This window comes from Embiotoca jacksoni, unplaced genomic scaffold, assembly GCF_022577435.1.
Source record: "Embiotoca jacksoni isolate LCO1_2020_lvr unplaced genomic scaffold, fEmbJac1.0.p SCAF_4, whole genome shotgun sequence".
In the NCBI taxonomy this organism is placed as follows: domain Eukaryota; kingdom Metazoa; phylum Chordata; class Actinopteri; family Embiotocidae; genus Embiotoca; species Embiotoca jacksoni.
The window spans coordinates 2,643,482-2,657,517 of record NW_027185392.1 but is presented as its reverse complement, the minus strand read 5'-3'; the positions used below and the strand labels follow the sequence as shown (position 1 = coordinate 2,657,517).

Here is a 14,036-nt window from a genome sequence, read left to right as displayed (position 1 = left end):
TGAAAGTCAGTTATCATTAACAATGATCTTTAATTCAGAAAAACGTCATAGTTCCTTTAATTTCCTTTTTTAAACTTTTCCGAGGGGCTGGAGGAGATATGAATGTTTTTCCCATCCCTGCTGTTATATGTGTATATATATTTTATTTTTTTCTGTACAACATTTTTATCAGTTTTGTGTGAATTACAGGATAAATTAGTTCGTGAATTTCCTTTAGGAAGGTTACTGTGATATTATAGAACAAAAATATGAGATCTTTATTTACAAATACTCCCCCCAAAAAAAATGCAAATACATTTGAGTCTAAAGATTTAACATTACTTGGAACCTGTACAAATTGTTAAGCCTGTTAAGGAAATGAATCTATTTTCAGATAAATCACATTATTTTTCAGGGATACTGGCAATTCATCCATCTGAAATAACCCTAAAAATCACTTAATTTATCATTCTAATATGAAAAAAATGTGTATGCAACATTCGGATTGAACGTTTTGACATTTAACATTTCAATAAAGGTAGAAAAAAAAAAAAAAAACACTGCCACAATGGCACAGCGCACTGTTGTAGATCTACGGAGGCCCTGAAGGGTCACGGGGGATCAGTTCTTTCAGGACAACCTTTGCGTTACCCCGCAATACTTTTCTTCTTCCGTTCACTCCGAGCCACGTCTGTTTTCAGTCAGCTGCTCTGGTCCTCATGAACAGCGGCGAGTTGGTCAACAACAGCAATAACAATCAGATACTACGGGAATTAGAGATGTGACAAGTTAATGCATTTCGTGCTCATTGGTGTTAAAAGGCCGAAACCCCGGCCGTATTCAGCTACTTGTGAGCATAGCAGTCGTCTGAAATTTTGAGTCCTAAAAAACAGTTGTTGTTTTTTTTATAAAGGCTCACCAGGCTGAGAATTAGATGTTTAATCTTCAAAGGATGCATGATACATTAAAAGTTCATCCATGTTTGTAGATAAGTAATAACTACAGCTGAGTGTAATATACTAAAGCAGGAAATAGTCTCAAGTACAACTTCCTTTTTTGAAAAAAATTAAAATAAAAAAAATTTAAATACAGCAAGTCCAGCAGTCAATTCTTTTAATATCTCCATGATACATTGTGACATCATCAAAAAAAAAAGAGAAACACAACTTTTACCATTATTTTGTTGTTCATTTAGAGACCATCTAACATGTAAACACGAGTGAACAAATGTCAACAATAAGCCAGATGTTTGACAGAACTACATCAGAGAACTTATGATGGCGCTCTTTGACCATTTTAATTAACCATTCATTCTACATTTAGGGCCTTGAGGTTCCTTTTAATACTCCTCTCCTTCCTCCTCTCCCTCCCCATCAGCAGAGTCGACTCCGACCTCCTCGTAATCCTTCTCCAGAGCTGCCATGTCTTCTCTGGCCTCGGAGAACTCTCCCTCCTCCATACCCTCACCTACATACCAGTGAACAAAGGCACGCTTAGCGTACATCAGATCAAACTTGTGGTCGAGCCGAGCCCAGGCCTCTGCAATAGCAGTGGTGTTGCTCAGCATGCACACGGCCCTCTGGACCTTGGCCAGGTCTCCACCGGGAACTACGGTGGGCGGCTGGTAGTTGATGCCCACCTTGAAACCAGTGGGGCACCAGTCCACAAACTGGATGTTGGGCTTTGTTTTGATGGTGGCGATGGCAGCGTTGACATCTTTGGGCACCACGTCACCACGGTACAAGAGGCAGCAAGCCATGTACTTGCCGTGGCGAGGGTCACATTTGACCATCTGATTGGCCGGCTCGAAGCAGGCGTTTGTGATCTCGGACACAGTGAGCTGCTCGTGGTACGCCTTCTCGGCAGAGATGACGGGGGCGTAGGTGGCCAGAGGGAAGTGGATACGGGGATAGGGCACCAAGTTGGTCTGGAACTCTGTCAGATCAACATTGAGGGCACCATCGAAACGAAGGGAAGCAGTGATGGAGGACACGATCTGACTGATCAACCTGTTCAGGTTGGTGTAGGAAGGACGCTCGATATCGAGGTTCCTACGGCAGATGTCGTAGATGGCCTCGTTATCTACCATGAAGGCACAGTCGGAGTGCTCGAGGGTGGTGTGGGTGGTCAGGATGGCGTTGTAGGGCTCCACCACAGCCGTGGACACCTGGGGAGCTGGGTAGATGGAGAACTCCAGCTTGGACTTCTTGCCGTAGTCGACGGACAGACGCTCCATCAGCAGGGAGGTGAAACCGGAGCCGGTGCCGCCACCGAAGCTGTGGAAAACCAGGAAGCCCTGAAGACCGGTGCACTGATCAGCCTGAAGACAGAGAGGGAGAGACGGAAACCACATACGAGATGCAGTCATGTTATTTGATTTGACAATTTGAAGTCGAATTGGAAAATAAGCGGTATGAATTCACCCACCAGTTTGCGGATCCTGTCCAGAACCAGGTCGATGATCTCTTTGCCGATGGTGTAGTGTCCACGGGCGTAGTTGTTGGCGGCATCCTCCTTTCCAGTGATCAGCTGCTCAGGGTGGAACAGCTGGCGGTAGATCCCAGAGCGCACCTCATCTAAGGAGACAACAACGGGCATTGATTTAGGCGTGGTTCATTGACATCCAGATATTTCACTTCTATTTACTTAGATTAAAGTTCAGCTTGAATTGAGGACACTTACCGATGACAGTGGGCTCCAGGTCCACAAAAACAGCTCTGGGGACGTGTTTTCCAGCTCCAGTCTCGCTGAAGAAAGTGTTGAAGGAGTCGTCTCCTCCTCCCCTGGTCTTGTCACTTGGCATCCTTCCATCCGGCTGCAGCCCATGTTCCAGGCAGTAGAGCTCCCAGCAGGCGTTACCAATCTGGACACCGGCCTGACCAACGTGCACTGAGATACACTCACGCTGTGGAAAGAAAGAAGGGAGGGGGAGGGGAGAGAGAGGGGGGGGATAAAATAAAAATAAGAGTTAATCCAGTTCATTTTTTTTGTAACTAGAACTCCATTTATATATAAACACACAAAGAAAACTTGGTTGGCTGAAGAAAGAAAAGAAAAGGAAAAAAAAAAAAAATCCTTGTTCTACTTTTCACCGATTACTCTCAAGGAGACTCATCACATGTTTAGGACTGCGCTTGATCTAATGCAGCATCCAGGGGAGAGAAAAATAGGCTCCTTTGTTAAAAAAATGTGACGCACAAACAGCATGACTACAGCCGCCTGACATGTTGCGCACACAGTCTGAACTGAAAACTGATCGGAGGCCGACATGTGCTTTAGGCGAGGAGAAGAGAAAAAAAAAAAAAAAAAAAAAAAAAAAAAAAAGGGAGGGAAAAAAAAAAATCTCTTTGTGTCGAGAACAAACATTTTCACATCAAAGTTAAGAAATGGAACAAACCAAACAGCTGCAGCTGGTTAGAGTTTTAACAGACCTCCACAACCTATAAAATTAAACGTGAAAAAAAAAAAAAAGGCTCACTAAGCTTTGAGTGAAAAGGTTTTGTTTGAAAAAGCCTGTGGTTGCAGTTTCATAAAGGCCCCCTTCAAAGAGGCACTAAAAATCCGAGGAATGCTTCAGGCTGGAAGTACACCGACCAAATAGGTCCATGGGCGAACCGAGAGAGGGAACCGGACAGCCTGAATTTGGGCTGTGCCCCTTGTCGACTTCCACCAAACACGACTCGCTTCATGACGAAGTTTAGATAACAGTCTGAAATGTTCTTTTTTTTTTTTTTTTTTTTCTCTCTCTCCAGTTCAAATGTTAACATTTAATTCTGCTCATTCAAAAGTTTCTATTCGGTTAACTGTCTGTTACATTATCAAAACAAATCCATGTTTTAAATTTAGTTCAAACGGCACACGACGACGAACTTTTCAAACTCACCATGTTTCCTGAAGTTGAGAACGGTTGAGAAGAGTTGAGGAAGAGGAAGCAACAGAGTTAGCTCCAACGAACGGGCCTTGATGAGTCCAGTGCTGGAGGTAACTGGCGCTTTTCTGCTAGGCGGGGCTATTTATACTTTCTGACCGACCGGAAACGGGCTGCTGAATCCGATTGGTTTGACGTCACACGGGCCGCGTTCCTATTGGTCAAAATGAAACCGTTTGCTTTTTCATTGACACGCCACGAGCTCTTCGTGAAAGTGGGGCAATTCAACTGACAGCAGTCGGCTTTGCACCGGAAGTGAATACTTTAAAAAAAAAAAAGTTTTGTAATCGTTATTTACTTTTGTTTTCTATTGTCTTCACACGTCAGTTACTTAACGGAGTCTTCTAAATGTTTCTATTTTCAGACTGGCTGTTTCCTGATATTTTTAACCCCCCAAAAAACAGAGTATAACTAGTACTCAATAACCTAGTAATACGACATTAAAAGTCAAACTTTGCCTTCAAAATACAAACTATTAGTAGTATTAATAAAACACATAATACAAACACATAATACAAAATACATACAGCTGGATAGAATAATTTTATATTTCCCAAAGTAGTTGCCGCGACCCTCCAAAGCCTCACAAGATAAACCTGAAGGGTTGTCAGATGATTAAAGTGGTAGAAATAAAATAAAAGAAGACAAGTTCTGCTTCACAAATTTGTACTCATATTTGTGGATTTTTTAGTAATCTTTATTTTATTTTTTATTTTATTTTTAAATAAAATAGATAAATGTCCCTCACTGGGCCTCAAATATGTAATCAAATAATACGATTTGAGACAATCAGAGGACAATAATCATCTGAAATTTTGAGAGTCCTAAGAAACTGCTTTTTTTGTAAAGGCTCACAGGCCTTAAACTGAGAACTACATGTTTAATCTTCAAAGGATGCATGATACATTAAAAGTTAATTTTACAATACATCCATGTTTGTAGATAAGTAATAACTACAGCTATCAGTGCAATATTTCCCTTTTGAATTGTAATATACTAAAGCAGGAAATAGTCTCAAGTACATTTAGCTTAACATAGTACTCATTACTGTAGACTACTTTAGTTACCGTCTAAGACATAATTCCTTAGTTTTAAGTAAAGGAAATGAAACTGGATATTTTGACAATGTTTATAAAATCTTGTAATAATATTTCTTTTAATTGGCAGATGAAAACATTGTTTTTGACATGTATTTTTCATTTATTCTTACATTTGGTGGATTTCCTTTCCATCACAGCCTCCTCCTGGAGCTTCAAGGTTTTGATGCACTAACACTCTGCCACCACCAGAGGGCCCCATATATTAAGAGCTTCATCATGCTGAAGAGAAGATGGGAGTTTGTGGACTGTCATGAAATAATGCTGCCGGTTAAACATGTTTTGGGAAGATTTTATCATTAAAACTTGACCCCAATAATTTATGCAGCCCCATATGTCTATATAAATTCACTTGTTCTTTATTTCCACTTCTCATTTAAGCCACTCTAAAGAAGCACTTTAACATGCATTCAAACTAATATACAACTATGTAATAGACTAATACAGAATATCACAAGGAACCTTTTAAAGTATTGCGATTTATTTTAGTTTTAACTTCTGAGCGTCTTTAAAACTGTTAGTGTTTGTTTTTGTGACTTAGCTGCTGTAACACTAATAAATACATACAGCCATTGTCATGATCAGGTGAGTAGTAGAGCCAAAGAAACTCTTTCAGGTGCATGAAGAGTAATGTTTTGTGTCGAGCCGGGTGTGGAACCGGAAAGATTTGGCATTTGTGTGATCAGTATTTCATAGTTTGAATGAATTCTTTAGGGTTTTCAGTATGACTTCCTTTTTTGGAAAAAAAAAATTGAAAGACAAAATCCAGCAGTTAACTCCTTTAATATCTCCATGGTACATCTGAACATCACAAAAAAAAGAAACACAACTTTTACTTTTATTTTGTTGTTCATTTAGAGACCATCTAACATGTAAACACGAGTGAACAAATGCCAACAATAAACCAGATGTTTGACAGAACTACATCAGAGAACTTATGATGGCGCTCTTTGACCATTTTAATTAACCATTCATTCTACATTTAGGGCCTTGAGGTCCCTTTTAATACTCCTCTCCTTCCTCCTCTCCTTCACCCTCAACGGAGTCGACTCCGACCTCCTCGTAATCCTTCTCCAGAGCTGCCATGTCTTCTCTGGCCTCGGAGAACTCTCCCTCCTCCATACCCTCACCTACATACCAGTGAACAAAGGCACGCTTAGCGTACATCAGATCAAACTTGTGGTCGAGCCGAGCCCAGGCCTCTGCAATAGCAGTGGTGTTGCTCAGCATGCACACGGCCCTCTGGACCTTGGCCAGGTCTCCACCGGGAACTACGGTGGGCGGCTGGTAGTTGATGCCCACCTTGAAACCAGTGGGGCACCAGTCCACAAACTGGATGGTGCGCTTGGTTTTAATGGTGGCGATGGCAGCGTTGACATCTTTGGGCACCACGTCACCACGGTACAAGAGGCAGCAAGCCATGTACTTGCCGTGGCGAGGGTCACATTTGACCATCTGATTGGCCGGCTCGAAGCAGGCGTTTGTGATCTCGGACACAGTGAGCTGCTCGTGGTACGCCTTCTCGGCAGAGATGACGGGGGCGTAGGTGGCCAGAGGGAAGTGGATACGGGGATAGGGCACCAAGTTGGTCTGGAACTCTGTCAGATCAACATTGAGGGCACCATCGAAACGAAGGGAAGCAGTGATGGAGGACACGATCTGACTGATCAACCTGTTCAGGTTGGTGTAGGAAGGACGCTCGATATCGAGGTTCCTACGGCAGATGTCGTAGATGGCCTCGTTATCTACCATGAAGGCACAGTCGGAGTGCTCGAGGGTGGTGTGGGTGGTCAGGATGGCGTTGTAGGGCTCCACCACAGCCGTGGACACCTGGGGAGCTGGGTAGATGGAGAACTCCAGCTTGGACTTCTTGCCGTAGTCGACGGACAGACGTTCCATCAGCAGGGAGGTGAAACCGGAGCCGGTGCCGCCACCGAAGCTGTGGAAAACCAGGAAGCCCTGAAGACCGGTGCACTGATCAGCCTGAAGACAGAGAGGGAGAGACGGAAACCACATACGAGATGCAGTCATGTCATTTGATTTGACAATTTGAAGTTAAATTGGAAAATAACCGGTATGAATTCACCCACCAGTTTGCGGATCCTGTCCAGAACCAGGTCGATGATCTCTTTGCCGATGGTGTAGTGTCCACGGGCGTAGTTGTTGGCGGCATCCTCCTTTCCAGTGATCAGCTGCTCAGGGTGGAACAGCTGGCGGTAGGTCCCAGAGCGCACCTCATCTAAGGAGACAAAAACGGGCATTGATTTAGGCGTGGTTCACTGACATCCAGATATTACACTTTTAATTACTTAAATTCATTTTCAGCTTGAATTGAGGACACTTACCGATGACAGTGGGCTCCAGGTCCACAAAAACAGCTCTGGGGACGTGTTTTCCAGCTCCAGTCTCGCTGAAAAAGGTGTTGAAGGAGTCGTCTCCTCCTCCAAGAGTTTTGTCACTTGGCATCTGTCCGTCCGGCTGGATCCCATGTTCCAGGCAGTAGAGCTCCCAGCAGGCGTTACCAATCTGGACACCGGCCTGACCAACGTGCACTGAGATACACTCACGCTGTGGAAAGAAAGAATTAGTGTTAATGTTAACCAAATGTGTTTTAACTACAACTAATCATGTACTTCAGATTATTAATTAAATGAGTAGGTCAACTTAAAAACCTGAGGACCGAATGAATGAGGTAGAAATACAGACTTCATACCGCACCAGACATCACAACCTCATGACCGAGTCACCTGATAAAAGCCAATATGTTACACATTTAGTGTTTGAATCAGTTTATTCAAGCTAACACGATCAATGATGGTGCATTTAATATGATCAAGACAGAAAAATTATTTTATCTGACAAAAATACGATGTAGTAATAAAGTTTAGTGATTATGGATTTAAAAAAAAAAAAAAAAAGTGTAAGGCTGCAACCACTTTTTTTTTTTTTTTTTTTTAAATCAGATCTGGTCCAGTGTCGGAGGCAAGAGAACACCACAGATATATTATTCTATTTTACTGCATATATTGTGCATTTTTATGTTTAATATATTTTACTGTTATTTATATTGCTTTACCTGTATCTATAAATGCTGCTGTAGCGAAAAAAAAAAAATTCTCCTTACGGGATTAACAAAGTAATTATCTATCTATCTTTATGGATTAAAACAAAACCTGGGAAATATCATTGTCTTTAAAATCGGCCAAAACCCCCAAATAAAATTAGGCACAGCGGACCAACCCAAGATTCAAAAATCCAGAGTACAAAAGAGAAATCTTAAAGCACGCGAATGGTTCAGAGTACCGAAGACCTAAATCAATCAATGCAGATCACTCCAACTGAAACCAGGTCAAAACCATTTCAACAACTGGGGGGGGGGGGGCTCCCTTTGCCACCACCCAGCCGTTAAATGGACTAACGGTAAATTGTCAAATTACAAAAAAATATATATATATTTCTGAATTAAAATCGCGTATATAAACCAAGCAACGAAATAAACACGTCGAACGTGAAAGCGCGTTAAACGTGTCTCGCCCTGCTCTGGTGACGTCACACACCCCTATGGCGGATGAACATGGACTCTCCCGAGGGACCAGGGCGGGTCCACAGATAAACGCACTGCAGCCGTTAAGGCCGGACAGTGATGGGAGACAACCTGCTGCATCAGACGGCGGTGAGGATGAGGTGGACCGTTAGCGACGACGACAGCCCGTAAATTACGGGCAAAAACACGAACTAATCCCCCGTCCACCTCTAAAATGAGGGAGGTATCCAATCCCTCCCTCCCCTGCTTAGCTGTCTTCATTACTACAAATAGAAAACAGCGCCTTCCTGCCACAGACAAAAAAAAACCCTCTTTGTTACTCGCCGGCCAGCCATTCATTGTCTACATTTATTCCCACAACGTCTGACAGGTGAATTATCAGTCATTTTGTCTTATAGGAGGCGGGACAATTTTCCTTAATAGTGTCCACAGGGAGACAGAAACCCGTTCCCACATTTACCCATTACAAAACTATGCCAACGGTTAAATTCTTTCCAGTGAACGTTAGGTAGATATAACCCTCGAAGCTCCCATTTCGGTAATTTACATCAAAGCCTCATAATGCCAATAAATCGATCTCACGTTAAACATTTTAGTTATGTTAGATTAAAAGATTTTTAGTTTACTCACCATTTTTGCTTTTACTTTGGAGATGAAACAACAAGGATGGAGATAAACTTTACTTTCACGACCGACTGTCAAGGAGTCCTGTGTAAGAAGCTGTTGGGTTTCAGGGTGCGGGGTCTTTTATACTCCTCTTGCGCGGAGAAAGGGGAGCTGCATCCGATTGGCTGAGAGTCACATGCGCTCGTCTCCTATTGGTTTAACACTAACTGTCATCTTTCGCACAGAAGAGGCCTTTTTTTTTTTTTTTTTTTTTTTTTTCTCACAGCAGTGCAGAAATTTTTAACCGTTATTATCGTTGAAAAAAAAAAAAAATCCCAGTTTTACAAGCAGCATCAAAAGTGGCTTGAGCAAAAATGCCACAATATGAGATGCAGAGCAGGTAAATATACGTGGTCTAGAAATGATGATGGTAAAAAGAGAAAAAAATAAAACCTTAAGTCAATGTGCACGAAGGGTTTTTGTAATGTACAGTCATGCTAGCAAGATTGGATTACCAACAACGGGGACAACTGTCAAGGCGGGTCCAAACGTCCCACTTTACCAGGACCATTGGGGTCCACATGAATTAATTAAATATAAGGTATTTACAGAAAGGAAACTACAGCAGAATAGTATCATAGAAGAACTGCAGGGCTACAACCAATATTATTTTCATCAGCTGTAAATAAGACAATTATCTTTTTAAATAATTCTTCATAAAGTAAACATCATCATTCCCCCTAAACCCAAATCAAGATGTTTAAATGTCTTTTTGTCTCACCAGTGAAAAATGGAACAAAAACACTGGAGACAGTCAAATGTTCACGTCTTACAAGCAGCTTCTGTACCAATTTGTGCCATTTTTGCTGTAAAAAAAAAAGATATAAACATTTAAATTTAGAGGTGTTGAGTTTTCCTTTGTTAACTGGGCCGTGGATATTTGGGTTTAAGAATCTTTGAATATAAGAAAAGCTTATTAGGACGTGGTAATAAAGCTCGAGGAGTTCATTTAAAATATTTGGCCAGAAGTTTATTCTGCCTCTTATCCTTTAAGACCAATCCAAATGTCAAATTATTTACCAAAATTTGCAAGTGTGAATGTAAAGTAAATAAAATGACTACAAACTGACATAAGATAACCATAAAGATGTAAGAAAAAAAGAAAAAAAAACTTAAAAAGGCACAAAAAAAATCCTCCAAAAATGACGTAAAATGAATGCAAAATGACATTAAGTGATGCAAAAGGCACAAACAAATTCAAAAGAGATGTTAACGACTAAAAAAAAAAATACTTAAATGATTGTAAATTTATACTTTTACGCTAAAAAAAAAGTGCAATCATTAAAAGGTTAAGATAAGGACATGAATCTTACTACGCCTGATAATCAGGGTTTTAAACTTGAGTCTTAATGTGTTTTTACTCATGGCCCTTCTTTAAACTAAAAAAAAAATTACAATCCGAACGGAAACATTAACGTACAAATTCCTTCAAGGGATGTGTCTCATGCAGGATCTAACATGTACTTTGTTAAAAAGTATGAAAGAGTTATATTAGACACTCAGTCCTTTGAGTCAACAGGCAGGAGATGAACTCATAAAACTGCATTATTTTTGTTATGTTGGGGCTTTAAAGGCATTTTCAACAGTTATAAAGGACTGAGTGAGCAACAATTTGTCCAATATGACTCTCCTTATTGATATCAAGGCATTTTGAGAGAGAAAGACAATTATATCACTGTAATTTCGGTGACACTGTTCACTTCCCTTTTCTGCAGGAACTATCGTAATTTTATCTCGAATAAACTTGGTGTTGAATTGATTTTAAGTTAATTTTTGTTCCCGTTTTTAAAAGTTCCCCTGCCTTCTGTCTTTGGCATTACGATGCAATTATTTTTCTTCTGCTGCTGTTGGATTGGTTTTATTTTATTTGTGTAGCTTTTCATCGAATTTGTCTTATAATGTTTGTGTTTCCGGCCTACAGGGGGCGCTCACGTTGAAAAACAAAGCGGAAGCGGAAGCGGTATTTCAAAGCTCGTGCCGCAGACAGGACGTTGTTGGGTGTTTTGTGTTGATTATTAAGTTTATATTGCTCTCGAGGAACGTGATGCAATGCGGCTGGTGTCTGTTAGGTCCGCTGCAGTGGACCCGTTTCATCGACAAACAGGTGAAGGTTAAGGCGGGAAAACACGAGGAGTACTGCGGCTGGCTGCTCACTGTGGACCCGGTGTCCGCCAGGTAACACACACACACACACACACACACACACACAGCTGACATGCATCCTAATCTGTAAACGGAGCAGTTGTTTTTGAGAAAGTACAAATAAAACTGATGGAGCTCGGTGTTTCTAGACTTGAAAGAAGCTTTTATTTTGAAACTATCATGAGTTTGTTTCTAGACTCTGAAAGAAGCTTTTATTTTGAAACTATCATGAGTTTGTTTCTAGACTCTGAAAGAAGCTTTTATTTTGAAACTATCATGGGTTTGTTTCTAGACTCTGAAAGAAGCTTTTATTTTGAAACTATCATGAGTTTCATTAAAGCGCTTCCTGTGTGACTTTGTAGTAAACAGGTGAGCATTTGTACAGAGTGGGGTCGTGCAGTCCGGATCAATCCTGTACCAAAAGAAACTGAACCGAGCAGGTCTGAAGGTTTTAACACGATCGATCAATGACTAACATAACAATCAATAACTAACATGACAAACAATAAGTAACATAATAATCAATAACGAATATAATAATCAACAGCTAACATAATAAACAATAACTAAAACAGGGTAAAAACAAAGAGAAAATATATATAAAGTATAAAAACAAGCTGCGACTGTTCGAATGACATCATGAATCCTTTGATCTGATCCGTTTTCAGATGATCAATATACATGAATGTTTTCAGTCATGCTGTAAAAACCTTCAGAACTTCTGGTTCCGGGTCCTGAATGATCCTGATCCAGGAGACCGCTGACGTGGTCTGACCCGTTCTCTGGTCCTCTGCCCTGCAGCATGGTCTTGGTGAACTTCACGGAGGGCGGGACCTCCGTGCAGGTCGTGATGGGTCACGCAGTGGAGGAGGTGAAGGTCCTGCAGGCGGCTGACCAGGAGACAGCGAGGCGTCTCCGGACCTTATTCCTGCCCCCCACGACCCCGATCCTGGTCCCCCACGAGCTGAGCAGGAGGAAGGGGAGCGTCCGCCAGTGGCTGGAGAGGAACCGGATCCCCGTGGAGGAGCAGGGGGACGACCTGAGGGTGGCCGGGGTCCTGACCATCACAGCCCCCTACAGACCTGAGGACTGCTGCAGCTCCAACCAGATCATCCTGGGCCGCATCCAAAAACTGATCCAGGCCCAACCAGGTCCTCCAGAGACTGGTCCTGGTCCTGGTCCAGACTGACACTGTATATCTCAGGGTTGTTAAATCCACCAGTCAGATTGTTGCCTGGCCTCCTGACCAATCAGGGTGCAGCAGTAGCTGTGAGTGACAGCTGGTCTGGATCCAATTATAATCGATGAAGGTGGAAGCTCCTCCCCCTCAATTTATTTAAAAGGGCACATTTCTTCAAACTGTTTCTCTTCAGATTTATAATGAATAATTATTTTACTTTGATAAATAAAAATTTGTATCAAAATAAAAGCAGCTTAAATCAAACCTTGTAAATCTGATCAGATCAGTTGATCTACTATTATTATTATTTCACAATAAAAGAGCTGAAGTGGTGATAAGACACGGGTAACACTGCAGGTGACTACTGCTGCCGATGTCCTGTTTAAAAACGAAATGTTTACAAGATGTAAATAAAGACAAATAAAATGTGACTCAACTTATGTTCTGATTGAAAACTCTGAGGAGATTAAAGAGGAAACTGCAGTGAACTGGGGTGAAGTGGACTGAAGTAAAGTAAAAAAAAGAGTGAAGCAAAGTATAGTGGACTGGAGTAAAGTGAAGTGTGCTGCAGTAAAGTAAAGAGATCTGAAGTGAAGTGGATTGAAGTAAAGTGAAGTGGACTGACGTGAAATGAAGATTTGAAGGGAAGAGAACTGAAGTAAAATGAAGTGCACTGAAGTAAAGTGAATTGAAGTGAAGTAAAGTGGACTGAAGCATAGTGAACTGAAGTGAAGTGGACTGAATTAAAGTGAAGTGGACTGAAGTGAAGAGGACTGAAATAAAGTGAAGTGCGCTGCAGTAAAGAGGACTGAAGTGAAATGGATTGAAGTAAAGTGAAGTGGACTGATGTGAAGTGAAGGAGTGAAGTGAAAGGAAGAGAACTGAAGTGAAGTAAAGTGGACTGACAAAGTGAACTGAAGTATAGTGAAGTGGACTGACGTGAAATGAAGGATTGAAGGGAAGAGAAGAGAACTGAAGTGGAGGCTGTAGCTCAGTTGGTAGAGTGGGTTGCACACTAATCAGAAGGTTGGTGGTTTAATCCCAGCTCCTCCTGTCCACATGCCTAAGTGTCCTTGAGCAAGACACTGAACCCTAAAAAAAAAAAAAAATTGCTCCCGATCATCGGTGTGTTGTAAGTTGCTTTGGATAAAAGCGTCAGCTAAATGAAATGGACTGAAGTGACCTGAAGTGTACTGCAGTGAAGAAGACTGAAGTGGACTGGCGTAAAGTGAAGAGCACTGAAATAAAGTAGACTGAAGTGAACCCTGCAGACAATTAGTAGATAAAATAAAGACAGAAGCAGTGGTTTCTGTTGTCCTTCCAGCTCAGTGGTAGAAACACATTTATTCCCTTGTTTTTTAAAGAAGGCGATCAACATGTTTGTTTACATCTTCATTAACATTCAGAGACAAACAACATAAGGTCAACTCGAACCACGACCGTACCTCTGTGGTCCAGTACCTGAAGGCTCTTGACACATCAACACCTCTTCAGTCTGTG

The 14,036-nt window shown here is 41.5% G+C and overlaps 3 protein-coding genes across 3 annotated transcripts; 1 reads left to right on the top strand and 2 right to left on the bottom strand.

Annotated features, from left to right (window-relative positions):
* Positions 1–1,075: 1,075 nt before the first annotated feature.
* LOC138209668 (tubulin alpha chain-like) lies at positions 1,076–3,962 on the bottom strand. The gene is made up of 4 exons (XM_069168402.1): positions 3,863–3,962; positions 2,662–2,884; positions 2,407–2,555; positions 1,076–2,299 (listed from the first exon to the last, which is right to left on the bottom strand). Exons 1-4 carry the CDS (start codon positions 3,863–3,865, stop codon positions 1,319–1,321), a joined length of 1,356 nt encoding a protein of 451 aa, XP_069024503.1. The 5' UTR covers positions 3,866–3,962; the 3' UTR covers positions 1,076–1,318.
* Positions 3,963–5,768: 1,806 nt separating this feature from the next.
* Positions 5,769–9,288, bottom strand: LOC138208920 (tubulin alpha chain-like). Its single transcript, XM_069167151.1, has 4 exons — positions 9,179–9,288; positions 7,350–7,572; positions 7,095–7,243; positions 5,769–6,987 (listed from the first exon to the last, which is right to left on the bottom strand). The coding sequence occupies exons 1-4, from the start codon at positions 9,179–9,181 to the stop codon at positions 6,007–6,009; spliced, it is 1,356 nt and encodes a 451-aa protein (XP_069023252.1). The 5' UTR covers positions 9,182–9,288; the 3' UTR covers positions 5,769–6,006.
* A 1,890-nt stretch (positions 9,289–11,178) lies between these two features.
* On the top strand, positions 11,179–12,967 carry gemin6 (gem (nuclear organelle) associated protein 6). Its single transcript, XM_069167242.1, has 2 exons — positions 11,179–11,389; positions 12,158–12,967. Exons 1-2 carry the CDS (start codon positions 11,259–11,261, stop codon positions 12,543–12,545), a joined length of 519 nt encoding a protein of 172 aa, XP_069023343.1. The 5' UTR covers positions 11,179–11,258; the 3' UTR covers positions 12,546–12,967.
* The last annotated feature ends 1,069 nt before the right edge of the window (positions 12,968–14,036 follow it).

Excerpts from the sequence above, each read along its gene's own strand:
- LOC138209668 (XM_069168402.1), bottom strand. Across the intron at positions 2,556-2,661 it reads CCTGGAGCCCACTGTCATCG|ATGAGGTGCGCTCTGGGATC; the intron begins GTAAGTGTCCTC and ends TTGTCTCCTTAG. Across the intron at positions 2,300-2,406 it reads TGGACAGGATCCGCAAACTG|GCTGATCAGTGCACCGGTCT; the intron begins GTGGGTGAATTC and ends CTCTGTCTTCAG.
- gemin6 (XM_069167242.1), top strand. The coding sequence starts at position 11,259 with ATGCAATGCGGCTGGTGTCTGTTAGGTCCGCTGCAGTGGACCCGTTTC. Across the intron at positions 11,390-12,157 it reads GTGGACCCGGTGTCCGCCAG|CATGGTCTTGGTGAACTTCA; the intron begins GTAACACACACA and ends TCTGCCCTGCAG.
- LOC138208920 (XM_069167151.1), bottom strand. Across the intron at positions 7,244-7,349 it reads CCTGGAGCCCACTGTCATCG|ATGAGGTGCGCTCTGGGACC; the intron begins GTAAGTGTCCTC and ends TTGTCTCCTTAG. Across the intron at positions 6,988-7,094 it reads TGGACAGGATCCGCAAACTG|GCTGATCAGTGCACCGGTCT; the intron begins GTGGGTGAATTC and ends CTCTGTCTTCAG.